Raw genomic sequence first — 16,186 nt, forward strand, 5'->3', positions numbered from 1 at the left:
ATGTTACATCTAAAGATTAAAATTTTTAAATGCTACAGGAGAAGAAAAATAGCAGTAACGAACTGCAGCTCTGCCTCACGCAAGTAACCTAAGAGCAGCTTTTTAGTAACACTTTAGCAACAGATGCACTAAGTGTCCAGACAAATGTGACTTTATCCACACACTATGTGCAGCACTGTGTTCTGTAGGGCCTGGTGTACAAGTCACTTCGGGTGAAAAAAACGCAAGCTTATCGGTAACTTGTTCTATGTCTGTTTAGCATCAAGCCATAATGCACACAACTGGCTTTCACTTCTACTTTAATTTCTCCTACTATACATTGAATCTACTTCCTGTTCCCTCCAGAGCTCTCACTTTTTTCTTTGCAATACCAATGCACACAAACAGTTTTAAATAGTTTGGTGCAATACATTTTTCATTCAAACCTATGATTCTAGGGTTAAAAAAAATAAATCAAAACTGAAAAAAGTGTTAGTCAGATATATCCTTGATATTTGCTCACAACCCTCTTGAACATCCATAAGCCTACTGGAGACAAGATCTAAATTAATTTTTCAGAACAAAAGTAGCCAGCTCACAATCACAGAAATAAGTGTCCAGCAGATTCTGCATGGTACACCATTAGTTTCCACTTTATTTTCTCACCACCGACTCCAACAGCTTGTGCAAAGAAATGAAGCTCAGTTTAATTAATCCCTTCTACTACAAGGGAAAAAGCACACACAAGATGCTTACTAGGACCATGCATGAGCGAGCATACTCATCGCAATACCTGTGAGCTGAGGATATGCAAGCTCACGATGATCTTAGGGACATTAATAATCCCCAATATGCCCTCAAAGCTCATGAGCAAGAACATAAACACATAGTAAACGACACACTTGCAACACATCATTGAGGAAGTCTAGTCAAGACAAAGCCAGCAAGATGTCATACTTACAAGGAACAGGATAGGAAAATAAATGTAATAGAGCATTAGGCCACCCTGGGCTAAGAAAATATGTGTATTTTTTTCATGTTATCCTCCATTTGAGAGACATAATGCAGTATATGTAAGAGTCCAAAAAGATAGCAAGCAGCTGAGATACAAGATTTTCAAAGAACAGAAGAGGCTGGCACTGTTTGGTGAGGAGACATTCATCTGTGAGGCATGCATAGTGCACCATTGCTGTGTACCCTAACACAGAAACAAAAATAAGAAGCAGCTGAGGAAGACCTGCCCTTTATCTCAACTATAAGTACAAAATCCACTTGGAATCACAGAAGAGATCAAAGGCCTAAAAGGATGCATTTGCTAGCAATAAGGCAGTTCATTTATTAACATCTTGTGCTCCTGGGTACAAAAGTGACAACACAGAGAATTCCAAAAGATTTATTGTCTTTCCCAGACAGCTGGGTTTGTAGGGTTGAAAGGCAAGCTATGATGAAATCATTGCCCTCTGACACCAAAGAAAAAACAAGCAACACATTACTCAAGTGTCTGTAACAGGGTTTTTCCAGCTTGGCTAACAAATGCACAGGGTAAAAAAACATCCATCCAAACAGGACCAAAGCTTCACAGCTTTGTCAGACTCCCAGTCCCTAAGCAAAAATTAAATTATTCCTGTAATATGAAATCTGGTAACTGATTAAAGTGCATGAAGGTGTTAAGTAGATGGGAGTATTGTAGAGCATCGTATATTCTCTATTGATCCCTGCACTGCCCTCTGAGGCCTCAGTTACTGGCTATGACGAGTAAAACACCTAGTTGGAAAAATTCCTGATGCAACCCAAGTACGTGAGCAATCTCCAGGCTCTATGCTGCAATATCCAATCCGAAGAATTAAAATCAGCATGTCTTTGAGTCTTGACAAGTTTTAAACCAACAGCCTAAGAAAAAAAATGCAAGTCCACCTCAGAAGCAGGAGTTACTTCCACTACCTGAAGAAAGTTAAGTATCTTCAGAAGAAATTCTACTCACTAGTCAGTCTGTTTGTCCTTTCTGTTAATTAAGTTATGCTTCACCATGAAGTTAGTACCACAGCTAAAAATGAGAAAAGGCTAGCTCCCAGTTAATACAGATCCATTAAAAAGGGCATTTGCCCATTATCTTTCCCTGCTTCTAACCTTAATTGGTTGGAGTAGTGTTTTACCTAGCTAGCTAGCAGACTTCTGAATTGAACATCATAACCTAGGGGCATGAGACAAGGAGTGTAAACACTTACCCCTCCTTCCATAGCCTCATCCTAATTTAAAGCAGTATGTCCACAGAGAGTGGGAAACCAGAACAAAACAAGTTAAAACCCAGTTGACTGCAATCAAGATTTTACACACCAAGATAAATTGGAGATTCCTCCCCCTATGCCCCAGCTTTGTCTCCAAAGAGAGAATAACCTGGTGAAGCATCACTGAAAGCACCACCACTCAAATGAAAAATAGGCTCAAATACACACCCTGAACTCCAGTCTTCCCTTGATGTGCATTTCATAATCCCATCTGGTAGAGTGGAAACTTGCCTTTACACAGGTGAACAGATGCCACAGTTCTAGTGCTGATCTTTTTCATGTGTCTGAGGTATTATACCAACATGAAATACAAACACTTGTATGTAAAATTCAGTCAACCACTGTCCTAAAGTGAGCAAAGGGAAGAAAAAAAGCTTTACCACAAACTTAACCTGTTCACCTGATTTAAATAAATAAAAAAAACCTTAAAAGTCAGCTTAAAATAGAATATAACTGAGAAGCTTGCATGTTCATCTATGTAAAACCTGGTCATTTAATTAATTTTAAATAAAATCATTGCCCCATCATGACATCTTACCAGACAGTCTCATAGCATTACCTCAATATCTTCTGCCCGTGATGCCTTAACATTATTCCTTCAAATGAGGCAAAGCAGTGTGTATTTGGGGGAGAGATGGCAAAGAGGATGATGGCCAAGCCAGGAACACTGTTCTGTTGTACATAATCAACACTTTAGAATAAGTTTGCACAAGCATCAGCTGCATTGATATGGGCTGTTCCATGACTTCATAACTTCTGACAAATGACACCACAACATAAACCCAGAAGTGCTTCAGATTTGGCTGCACCACATTTGTGATGCTGAGGGCACTTATCTTTTATACTGAGGGTAATGGGGTAGCATGTCTTAGTTTACTGGGCAGGAGACAAGCTCACTAAAATGTCCTACCAAGACCAGACCATGTCAAATTATTGCCCCAATTCTGATACAAGTCTATGGCCAAATCCCTATCAAAATTCACACAGTATATACTTAACATAAATATGACCAACAGCAAAGATCACAAGACCATCATATTAAGTAAGCATATTTCTTTGCCAAAATTATATTCCAAGCTATTACAAGTGTCTGATTTCATAATATTTGTACAAAGCCATTAAATATCTTTATGTCGAGTCCTAAATATTCTAGTCCTGCTGAAAAGCAAGCAGTCCTGCAAATCTAGGTTGCAATTATTTACTTCTTTTTTAAGAACTCATCAGTATGCCATGTGTGTGACCAAGGCACACAATAGTGGTACAGAAAAGCTTCAAACAAACACAAGAATTTCAGAGGAATACCATCCTATGAAAGAAGAAACTTTTTAGCAACGTCACATACTTGACCGCACAGAGTGGCAACAAAAGTGACTATCGAGGTGTATTTGGTGACAGAATGGCTATTGCAATGTCCTGCTCCTAAAAAGGCCCTTGTGAAATCTTCAAGGACACTGCACGGTAAAGTTAGTTCTGAAGCTTTGGCAAGACAACCAGAATGACAAAGGAACAGGAAAGACTACCAGAAAGAGCTCACCAGGAGTCTTTCAACTCAATCAGAAACAAATGGGGCCACCAGAAAAGCATACCCTTTGCAGTGACAGCCCTGTTAGCCTCAGCCTGCACTTTGTGCTACTGTTTTCACAGATACTACAGATAGTCTGTGCTTTCTGTGACACATCCTGTTACCCTATTCCAAAAAGGGACTGGGGCTTCTCAGTTTTCATCTCAAAGTGACTTTCTGCTATTGGCATTTATATTGTGCAAAAAGTTGTCCACTATTCCACTCTGAGTGGGGAAGAGGAGAGGATGATTTGCCACAGCCTAAAAGGAAATTATGCTCAATGACATTAAATAAACAAAAAAGCCTTTCATCCAAATCTTATATACTTAGCCATCAACAAAACAGTTACAATAAAAATTACCTGTGCCACTTCAATATGAATAATAAGCTTGTTTGCTCATGCATTTTTTAAAACCATGAGAAAAATCCCAGCTACACTGCTGTAGTCTGAGGGATTTCACTCTTAAAACACCATTAATTCTGTGTATCCAGATTTCTAGGAATCTCACAATGCTTAACCCAAACGATCAAGATTCACCCATTCACAGAGGCCTGAGAATATCATGGGGAGATTAAAGAACTGAATCTGTCCTCCCCATCAGGAATACAAAAGTAGCCACTTCACTTTAGGGAGATACCAAATGACAAGAGCACGACAAGATAAAGCTGTTTGCAGGGAACATTTCAAAGCCTTGCTGACATTCTCAGTGACACAGAGGAAGCAACTTGGCAAATCCACGAAAACAGCCTTCTAAGAGTCATTCCACAGCGCAGATTTCAAATTAAAAGTTTTATGATCATGAGCTCTATAAGCTGGGGAAGCAAAAGAAGCGTACATACATACTCATACCTACAAAATTGGCTTTGGCAGTCAATAAACACTAGTCTATCCTCAGCTTTAAAATAAAGCAAGTAAAGCAGCTTTTATCTTGATTCCACATTGATTTCCATAGTTATATTAACTGCACATGCACCCAATTTAAAAGATAGCAATTTACATCAAGAAAAGCACTATTTTTTGATTTTAAGATGTATCGAGTGCAACTTAACATGCCAGTAAGTCAAACTACCAATAGAAGAGGAATATATTGAAAAGTATACACTTCAAATGGGAAAGTAAATTTTTCTAAGTAATTTCCCTTTTTGATGAATATCTGACAGTACAACTTTTAGGCTTGCTGTGATTAAACTAGTGTTAAGAGTCAGAAAGTTAATTTTTTTTCCGGGGAAATCCCTTCTACAACATCACTGATGGGACAGCTCACCTTAGATATTCAACAAGAAGATTCATATTTGCTTGTATGTACAGTGTCAGAGTTTTATCCGGTTTGAGAAAAGCAACTTTACTTTAAATATTCTGGAAAGTTCTTGTGATTGACTTCTACCTACCATGGCTCAAGAGACCAAATCTAATACATAATTTCAGCAGCCAGCCATCCAATTTTAAGCTGTAAGTAAATTTCAACTCGAGATTCTAACTTGCTTGGAAAAACATGTGTGACTTCATATCAAGTGTTTCCACGGCATACTGCCATTTTTTATTGCTGACTTTTTAATTGTTTATTGCTAAAAACACATAGTGGTCAACTGTAGAACGTCAATCAAGTTTGGGCCCACTGTCCTGCATACAAATCCACAATAAATAGTCAGTATAATAGCCTTTTTCTCGTGTGGGCTAACAAGATGCTTTTCATGCAAAGAAGGATCCCATAAGAAGATAGCCAGTTCTCACCATGGAAGATTTTTAAATATCAACATAAATCTATACTGAGCACACAAAGACTTAAGATACTGAAACAAAGAAAATAAATACCTGAATCCTACATACAGAACACTTCGGATAAAAAGCTGAGAAAGACATGCAACTCCATTTGTTTGAGAAAATGAAGTTTCTTGTAACCCAAGTATACCTGCTGCTTACTTAGATCCTGCATCAGGACCAATCTTACCAGGTTACTTTGTCAATAAAAACCCCTTTGACCTCAAATGAAGATCCTGTGCATACAAGTGTAGCTGTGGGTACATGCATAGATACATGTATTAAAAAGACAAAATATATGGAATTTGCCCTATGGCCAATGCAATAGCTAGAATTATCAAAGAAAAATCAGATTTTCAAAGCTGTATCAACAATTAGCAAGAGTCTATCAACTTGTGAAGGTTCTGGATTCCAGGAGTACCCAGGCAATTCTCTGACCAAGGGTGAGAGACTAGTATTAGCACAGTGAAATACCTACTCTGAGAAATTATCAACTCATTTTTAATTCTTCCTACATCTGTAGCCAACAATTAAGACTGATGTATATTTGCAGTTATCTAATATTCCCACAGAATGATTGAGGTAAAATGCGAGAAAGCTGAGAAGAGAACCAAAACTTCTATGACATAATTTCATTCTGATTCTAAATGCTGTCTTGCAATAGAGGTGACCCACATTTCAAAGATGTGCTGTACTTTTTAAAGAACTCCTTCGGGAACAAGCTGAAGTTCAAATGAGGTTGTGATGTGGAAGAAACCAAGAGATGTCAAGGTATGGAAAAGATGAGATTCCCTCCCCCTTGCCCCAAGTGTGATTTGGTATTACTAGGAGGAGAAACACTTTTTGTAAAGCTGCTCTTCCCATTGCTGCTACCCCTTCAGGATGTATCATTTACACCCTTCCCAAATACAATTTTTTTAAAAGAGTGTTTGCTCTTTCTTAAATGGGTGCTCAAATCTGTGCATTTCAAGATTTTTTTTTTTTTTTTACACAGAATGCCTACAAACTATCTGTGCTTTCTGCTAAAATTCAGTCATAATTGGCATTTTGCAAGATGGACTTGACTCGGAAGGTGGCAAAGTTTCCGCTCCCCGCACAAGGCACAGCCTCTTGTTAGGCACCACTATTTACACTTGGCAGTGCCAAGTGTACTTATTTCCAGTCTTTAAAGGGAAAATGCCAGGTTTTTAACATCACTAAGATAATTACATCTTTTAACTCATGCTAGTGGTCTACTGTGTTTTTTGAAGTGCCAGTTTGTATTTTAAAAGAGCGTCCAAGAGAGCACTGCACCTCGCAGCTAAGCACCTGCCTGCTGGAGGAGGGAGGCAAACGCTGCAGCAGCCAACAGAGCTGCCTCTTACATGACTGCAGAGCCATCCCAAGGCCTTACAGGTTACCCGTGGAAAGGAAACGGCCTTTCTAAACTTTCTTGAATCAGCCCTGAAGAACAAAGCAAAGTTCTTGTTCCATAAGCAATAAAAATAGGCAAAGGCCCAGTATTTGGCGCAGCCAAAGCTCATTTGGTGTCACTGCTACAATCAGTCAGGAAGTTTGATGTGAAATGGCTCCCATGTGCTCATTTCCCCCCATTTCTGGCGAAGAGTTACCCAAAAAGCTGTCAGGACTGATGGTCCAGAATGCAAACTGGGTCAGCCACTCAGGCCACCTATTCCAGCCAACACTGCATTTATTTCAAGTCTAGCAGCGTTAATGTGATTAGTCATTCCTCTGATCTATTGCAGCCAAGAGAAGTTAGAGGATTGTATTTTTCCTACTTTTTTCCTTTATATTTTGACACATTTTCTTCTTCCAAAATAAAATTACACATTTAAAAATAGTTATCTTACTACTCAGTCTTTTACTGCCATCCCTAATAATTGTACAATCACAGATTTTAAGAAATTCGTAAGAGCTTAAAAGCAAGCTTCCAGAGATGAGGGCACAGATATATATTGAGCTTTATTTGGAACAGTATCTCTGAAACAATCATAAGAAAAAATTCCACAGGGTTTTAAAAACAGTTGCAATATTAGCACTGGAAAGGCACTGGGAGGGAAGCGTGTGTGTGTGTGACAAGACATTTTGGAACAGATGGAGAAGTAGCAGGACTTAGAGGGCAGGTGCTGTGGATGAAGTTCTCTTAGAGATCGTGACAAGATTAATGCTAAGGCAGGCAGACCTTAGCAGTAAATGTAGAAAGTGTATGGGAGTGAAGGGACAAGACTCCAAAAGCAAGACAAGGAATACCCACAGCAGATTTCAACAGTGTGACTTCAATCTTGGCACTGATTTAATATTTTTGATGTTAATCTGAAATTACACTTCCATTTACTTTGTTTTAAACCTAGCAGCATCACTCTGGGTGCATTAAAAACCACAACCACAACACCTCCAGAGCAACAAAAGCAAGCAAGCTTCTGTTTATTTTCAAATTGAATTTATTCCGTATTGTGCTGAACACTTCGCCTCTTCACCAGTGAAATAGGAAGTTAGTTATGACTGGAAATAAAAGGAGAATGAATTTTGGAGGTGCGAAACACATACACACAAAGCACCTCCTAAAGAAGGAGGGCTGAGAACCTCTATGGAACTAAGAGGGATGCAGTGGGCATAAGGACTGATGAGAAGAACAAAATACTCAGTGGGGCAAAGGCTGAACTAGGAGCAGTCATCATAGTTGGGGAAAATATCTGAGGGTCATTTACAAATGGTACTTTTCATTTTACAATTTCAAAGCAGTGTTCAGACCTTTATTTTCAAATGAGAAGAGACCTTGGCATCACAGTAACACTTTCACTTCTGAGAAGAGCTGCCTTACAGTCTGGAAAGGTACAAACCTTTGTAGGTGCCAAACACACAGCACCAACAACAGTTGTATCAGCCAAGTTTTTCACCAGATTTCCCATTTTCAATATTTATACCTAATCAGAGAAAGACTTCAGCTAAAGGCAGCCATAGATCTAACCAGGGGCACAGAAAAGATGATGTTTGGCTGCCATGCCTTCTGCCCAGCTGCTGTCAGAAGGCCAAACATCAAGGAAGACCATCAAGAGAGCAAGCGGTCTTCTTTAAAGGATTAGGACAGAAAATTAATGGACTAATGCATTTCTTACCATTAAAAACAGGGCCATCAATACTTAAAAAACAGTGTTAAACCTTTCATATATTGTCAGGTCAAGAGGAAGAGTGTAGCAAAATGCTCTTTCAACCGCTGCGCCCAAATAAAACACTGCAGCCTCACATCTCTTAAGTCACACTGCCTGTTGCTAGGGTATAGGATTAAATGCATTTTGTACACAGCGTTTGGAGAATTTTAAGTTTTACAAAATGCTGAATTCAGCCCTACCACACAGGCCAGACCCTCTTTTAAAAACGCACAGTAGCAGAAGCAGAATTCCATACCGAATTACTATCCTGAGACCACAGAAAAGCGTCAGCTGCTATGCTGCAAATTCGATTTTTTTGGTTCCACAACTGTATAAAACAAGTTGTGGGGTTTTTTTTGTTCAGGAGACAGAATCAACTACTAAGAATCAACCCAGAGGACACAAGGTCAAAAGGACAAAGGTCAAATGTGTGCCCCAAACAGAAATGAGGTTACATTTTGGGAAAATATAAAATCAGACGAGGACTCTTAGTATTAAAGGCGGAGCATGTCAGCACTAATTCTGGTATCTCACCTTTCTCCACGGTCTAAAGTATTTTAAACAATATGATCACAGCCATCTTCTGTGTTTTACTAGAATGTTGTCCAAAAGGTAGCATTAGGCAAGAAAAGATTTGATATTCAAGACATACAATAGGTGGGGGCACAGAAGCCAGAAAATTTAAAGTGGGAGATGATGCAGCAACACAAGTTTTTAAGATACGGAAGAGCTCAAGACTTAAGAGCAGGAAGAAGTTGGACCTTCTTAAATCAACCATCACTGATTTGCCCTTCCCACTACCACCTATTGCTTCACTAAAACCTAAATGTGGGCAAGATTCAAAAACGCACATGCTAATCAGTGTCTCAATAAGGAAATGCAACACCACTACCACAAAGACTGCTGGACGGCACCCAAACTTAATAAAACCGTCAACCTATTTATTGTCTCAATCTCATCTTTAAATACGTGTAATTCCATCAATTAGGTTGTTCACATTCAAGAGATAAACCATATGAAAACAAAAGGTCTTGAGAGCACAAAATTTTCATTTGTTAATTACTTTCAACTACAAAGACATATGACATTCAAGCCCCCTGTTTAAGTTTCAGGAACAGATCACAGAAGTCTACAGCAATCTCCACATCCATGGGCTTCATGGCTAAAATAACCACTGTAAAACCCATCAAGGTATCTTCAAGGACAATAGGTAAAACTTTTTTCTTCCCCTACCCTAAACAGGGTTTAATTCTTTGTGCATCCTATCTGTCTCTATATCCCCTTAACGATTTCCTCTATCTTAGATTTCTATTATATGCATGACAAACAAATTGCTTGCCAAGAAGCATTTGGACAATGCTCTGAGATGTATGGTTTAACTTTCAGACATCCCTGTGTGGAGTCAGGAGTGGGACTCAATGATACTCGTGAGTCCCTTCCAGCTCAAGGGGTTTCAATGGTTTACGTAGAACACACAATATTGTGTGGCATTAGTCTTGAAAGAGTTCAAGTTTCAAACACTCTCATTATTATTGAATTGAGAAGTTCTTACAATTAAATTCTCATTTGTAATTATGTTCAGGATAATTATGAAATTAATAAATGAAATGACAAGCCAGTGTTTCAAAGTGTCAAGTACTTTATTTTCCATAGAACTGAAGGGAAAGGTGAACTAATAATTTACAACTTCTTCCTCATACTTCTAAGTGTGTGAATTTTTTCTTGTACTTTTTCTATGTAATAAAATCAATGACTACCAACCACTCAGTAAACTCAACTATATATTTATATTTTCCCATTATTAATATGCATGTATCTCATTTCATAAGCATCTGTCTCAAAACACTGTTAATGTGAGACCTAGTCTATGATCCAATGCTATACCTATTATTTTAGAACACACTGCTGGGCAGTCGGGTAGTAAAGATGATAGCATATTAGCTATCAAATTACAGAGTTTCCCGTCATCTTGAAGTAACATAAAAATATAGGCATACACACACACCCCCAACGCTGCTGTCAGCGGATCTTTCCTTTGGCATTATCTGCAGAATAGAGGATAGTCACTGTCCTATATTCTTAGGATAGCATGAACACTATGTAGAATAAGATTGTTTTTAGCAACAGTCACAATGGCCATGAATAATAAGTCACTGAACTTTTGTCCCGGAGCACAGTTACAGTTACACAGTAAATCATCTAAAGAATCCCATGCCAGAGAACAGCAACAAGCCTAAATTGATCCTTATGACAAGAACACCTAAACATCTGCTATGGTTTGCAAAATCATACATGGAGAAAAAAAAAGCTAGTTTGGGAATCAGTCAATCAAAAAGTTCATTTAAATATGGCTTGGGAACAAATGTATGCGTGAAATATGACACATTTCAAGTATACGCCTAATAAAATTATGAAGTCAATCATGTGTCACTATGTCACTTTGCTGGAAACTGCAGAATGATTTTAGTAAAAACTACTTCTCTGAGAAACAGGCTACCAAATTCCATACAGAAAGTATTTTTAAAGGAGAGCTTAAAAAAATTATATATGGGTAAGCAGTACCTGTGCCCCTCCATTTAAATTTGGTGCACATTACAAAAACAGCGCTACCTGGAACTGCATGGTTATGAATACAGCACAGCTCTGATTCTTAACTACACAAAAGGTAGCTTCAGAACATTACATTTAACATGTCAAACATAAGCATTTCAAATTCATGTGAATACTAATGCCTACAGCAGAAGCAGCAGGAGTTTAAAAGGTATCATTTTGTTCATACAAGTTTCCTAACCAAATACACTTTGTGAAATCAACTGATTTTGAATTTAGAAAACAGCCTACTGAATTCACATGAAGTTACAGAAGTTGAGGGTCTTTGCTGTAAGACAGAATGTGAAGTTTCACCTGCCCTAGGTTTCTTTTGCTGTTACATCTGAAACAGCTGTGTTTCTAAACACCTTAATACAGACTAACAAAAGAGCTAATAAAAAGGAGCTTCAGGTATACTACAACTAGTCTCTCCATACTGCTTCACAGCTATTGATATGCACCACCTTCCTAGCAGGTCAGCTAGAGTCTGTTACAAAGCACTATTACAAAGTCCCACTGACATGATTTCTCTGTACTCGTACAACAGTTTCCTCCCCCAATCCCACCAGACAGCTGTATCTAAATAAAATAAGGAAACTGTGAAAATTTTATAATTATATACCTGCTAGTGATGGATTAAAAGCAAGCATAAAGAACAGGAGTTATTCTTTCAAAATAATATAAAAGAAATTCATTGAGACCTGTATACTACAGATTTGAAAAAAAAAAACCCCAATCAATCAATAGATTGGCAACTATTACCTCTGCACATAAAAAAAGGTATGAGGCCATCTTCGACCTTCAAATTACATGTACTTCTGAAGCAGTTAGATAACTCAAGAAAACTCTATGCACTAAATACCATACAAATAATACAAATCCATAACCCAGCAAAGAAAACTAAACTACCTGAGACTGGCTGATTTTTGACAACAGGAAAAGAAAAAGGAATAACCTGTGTTCGTGCCAATTATTCTTTTTTGCAAGATATATCAAAGCTGACATGTAGATCAGCTGAGAAGTGTTTGCACTGCAGCAACTGCTGCTACCTAGCTGTCAGCCAGGCAACTAACAGCTTTGTATAGCAAGAGATTAAGACCAACTCAAAGGAACTTCCATTGAGATTACAGCAGATGTTTGTTTTCTAGTTTTAGCACTGTATCTGCCAAAAATGTTTTGAGATTAATTTGTTCTAGCAGTTGTATACAAGAAAGGATATACTTCAATATCAACTTTGTCGCCTTAAAATATATGGGGGAAGCACATGACATGGGCTGTGCATAAACCAACACCACACAACTGGCTCTTCAGGACTGGAACAAGGATCTAGGTCTTCTATAAACACAGAGGTCTAATTTCCTTTTGGCAGTTTGAAAGTAAAGTAATGCAATTTAAAGAATACTCTTGCAAACCTAGAATCAATCTGTACTACAAGCAGATGGCTTTCAACACTACAGGATTTTCTTGGCCTCCCCAGTTCAGAAGGTAGTCTTGTTACTGGCCCCTTGAACCAGCAATTTTTAGAACTGAGTGGTAAAGTCAAAACTTGGTATCTTGCAATGTTCCCAGAAGTTCTATGAAGTTTAGGGGGAAGTGAGCAATAATTGCAGTGCTACGGATGCCACATTTTTACTCCACATCAGAAATAACATTTTCCTTTTTTTTTCCCTCAAGTGTAACCAATATCAGTCATTTTAGTCTAAAAACTTCACCACTGCCAGTACGAAGAACTTTGAACTACTTGCATTTCTAGTCTGGACCACGTGTTTACACTACAAATCAGCCTAAGGACCCTACAGCAGTACTGTAGCTGCAACAAGCCTTCAAAGAGGACAAAGTACAGGGAAGTAAACAGCCGAATTAGCTCTTGTACTAGAGCAAAAGCCACACAGTTACTTTTTCTAGATCACTTTCTTACAGCACAGGTAGTACTTCTCAAAACCCATGAAAAGACAACAGCGCTGACAATATCTCAAGAAGCAGTTTTCTCCATCTCAAGGCTACAAAAAGCTTAAAGACTTTCTGCCTACATTTCATTATACACTTAGTACACTTTTTTCCCCTGTTAGGAAAAGAGAACCTGTTTGGGTCAAGCTAAATCAGAAGCATGGGAGGACTCCAAATTCCACAAGCGAACTTTTAATCAAAACAATTCAAGAGAGAATCAAGCTTCTTAGTTTTAACATTTGCTGTAAGAGCCTACCAATCCATTCAGGGCAGCCTGAACTGGCCTGACTGCACATTTATTTTCCTTTGACATCGCAACCCTCACAATCAGGATGAATCCTCTGACGCACATTTCGAGCATCCATTCAGTGAAAAGTTAGCATATTAACGCCATCTGAAGTACAGAAATGAACAGCACTGAATGTTTTATTGTGCAGGCATTTGGTTATGCACAAGAAGGAACAACCCAACCAAGACTTCTGGCATAAATTACCAGTATTACAATTTTTTGCACAATTCTAAGAACTCTGGTCAGCACCTGCATGTTGACATGAAGGTTGTAATGAGCTTCCACGGCCTACTCTTCAGTAAAGCCAGCCTGGCAAGACTGAAGTACCAAAATACCAAATTGCTTTGGCACAAAATAAAGCGGGCACAGAATACTCCACCTTCCTTATAAAGCTCAATATTACAAGGCTAAACATCCAGATAATTTTTTTTTTAAATGGAAAGGGCCTATTTAAAACAACATTCCCCTCTCTGTTCATAAACCTAGTATGGCAGTCAAAAGATACTACTCTACCACTTGTAACTGGCTACTCTCTTTTCCTGTCTTGGCTCAGAGAAGCTGAAAGCATTAAGTCATATTCATGGCTGTCCTGATACACCTACCTGATATAGGAATCCCTCCCAGACCTGTGCTGTGTTGTGGTGGGAGACTCAAGTCCAAGAAATTACTATTTGAGGTGGGATTTGCTGTGTGGTTCAAGTGCATGATGCTATTGCGTGGGAAGGCCATCCAAGGATAGCGAGCTGCTTGGCCTGGAAAACTGAAGGAGTTGTAAACTGCTCGATGCTGTTGAAACTGTGGGAACCTCTGTGGCATGACTGGAAAGGTGCTACTGAGAGAGTTGGCATTTGTTGGTGCAGCAGGATGCAGGAATCCAGAGCCTGGCCCTTTGGCAGCTGTAGTGTGTGGGGTAGGGTTCTGAAGAGATGTGGGCGAGAGGGAAGGTTGGTCTTGGACTGACAGTTCCTTCTCAATCAGGTCTGCTAAGGCTTTGCGGGTGATGTCAAAGGGGTCAAACCCTAAGTCGTCCTCTTGCTGTTTGGAGGAACCAAACCCAAAAGCCGCTTGCCAGTCTGTGGAAGAGGATACTGGTATGGTTTCTGTCAGAGAGGAGAGGAACAGGATTTAGAACAAGAATTACTATTTTTCCATATAAAAATTTCAGCCTGGGCATATCACACTACGTTGCCCGCTACCTTGCATACAGTACTTCTTTACACAATGCCCAAAGACACCTTATTCATAAGCTTAGAATGCCACTTTCAGATCAAACTGTCACAGACTTCTACTTAAGGTGAAGTGGTAAAACTAGCAAATAGAATTTTTAGTGCAAAATTGCTCTGTTCCTGAATTACAGAAAAGCTTTGTCAAGTAAGTATTTTTAGTAAGAGCACCAAGTAGAAAAAGACAAATAAACACTTGCTTAGAACCTTCTTTACACCCGTATTAGTGGATGGAAGTGTGACCAGAGTTTAAAATAAGGGTGTTATTCACTTCAGTATTTTGCTTTCAGTATTAATGCTGTGCTTCAGCTCTGCTGTGCAAGAAAGGTGGGGAGTACATGTTCCCTCTCAAAGGGGAAACCTCCAAGCAGTGGTTAAAACAACAAAAACACCCTACTGTCTACCATTATAAAGCAAAACAAGCCACACTGAGCAGACACCTTGATAAAACAAAAGGAAGTAAGGAACTGAATTATAAGATATTGTTAAAATATTTTAAGGCAATGTTGCAAAAAGAGGTTACCAGAATTTCCTTGCATTTTCAGTTACTGCTTCGTTTCATTATACAGTCTAAATTTCTTATTCAGGTTAGTGAAGGCTGGATCTAGTTTCATGGTATTTTTCCTCAAAACTGGTAATCCAAGCTGGTAAGTACAAGGCAGTATCACTCACAACATTAACTCCCCCTGCTGGTAGGGAGCCTGGTCTGCTGCTTTAAGTAGTTCGAATTTAAGCTCAGTATCCTCAGAAAATAAATCTACACTTCTGTTTTCACTCTAAAATCCATGCCGATAGATAAAGGGTTTCTAGACAGACAGAAACCCGTAATTTGTATTCTTATTTAAATAGCAACCATACATTTTTTGTATTATGAAACAAACAAGATCCTACTACCTGGAAATCATCTCTCTGCTACTTAATCCTCACAAAATTGGTGCATATACTACCTCAGCAGCAAGTAATTTCCTTAGTAATAAATACTGTTCAAACAGGGTTATAACATCCAGAAGACAGACAAACATCAAAAGAAGACTAATCACCAAGTAAACCAACTACATCCTAACGTATCATTTACATTCCATTTATTACTGATAGTGTCATTTAATTTTCTAACTCCCACAGACTTATTATTTGTGGGCTCTTAAATACTGTTAACCGTTCCCAAGACTACACATATACACCCTAAATGATGTTCCATTCATATGAAGTGGTATTTCATAGGAAAGTACCTGGAAAATACAGGTATCCTTCAGTTGATGCAATTGACGATATTTTTATCTTTTCTGAATGTATATAATTTCACTCCAGAAAAGAAAGATTAGGCACCTCCAGATAACTATACAGGATACTAAAGAGAATTCTGATTTCTATTGCACAGCTGATGTTGGAATTATAGATTATAACA

General features: G+C 38.5%; 1 protein-coding gene across 9 annotated transcripts in view; it reads right to left on the minus strand.

The window, feature by feature from the left end:
- CNOT4 (CCR4-NOT transcription complex subunit 4) overlaps positions 1-16,186 on the minus strand; it is a 100,835-nt gene that overhangs the window by 4,371 nt on the left and 80,278 nt on the right. For all 9 annotated transcript variants that reach the window (XM_080393257.1, XM_080393256.1, XM_080393259.1 and 6 more), the window contains one exon: positions 14,161-14,658. In XM_080393257.1, the coding sequence (XP_080249383.1) occupies positions 14,161-14,658 (498 nt within the window). The remainder of the gene's footprint in view (positions 1-14,160; positions 14,659-16,186) is intronic.

This window comes from Falco punctatus (genome assembly GCF_963210335.1).
Source record: "Falco punctatus genome assembly, chromosome: 6".
NCBI lineage: Eukaryota > Metazoa > Chordata > Aves > Falconiformes > Falconidae > Falco > Falco punctatus.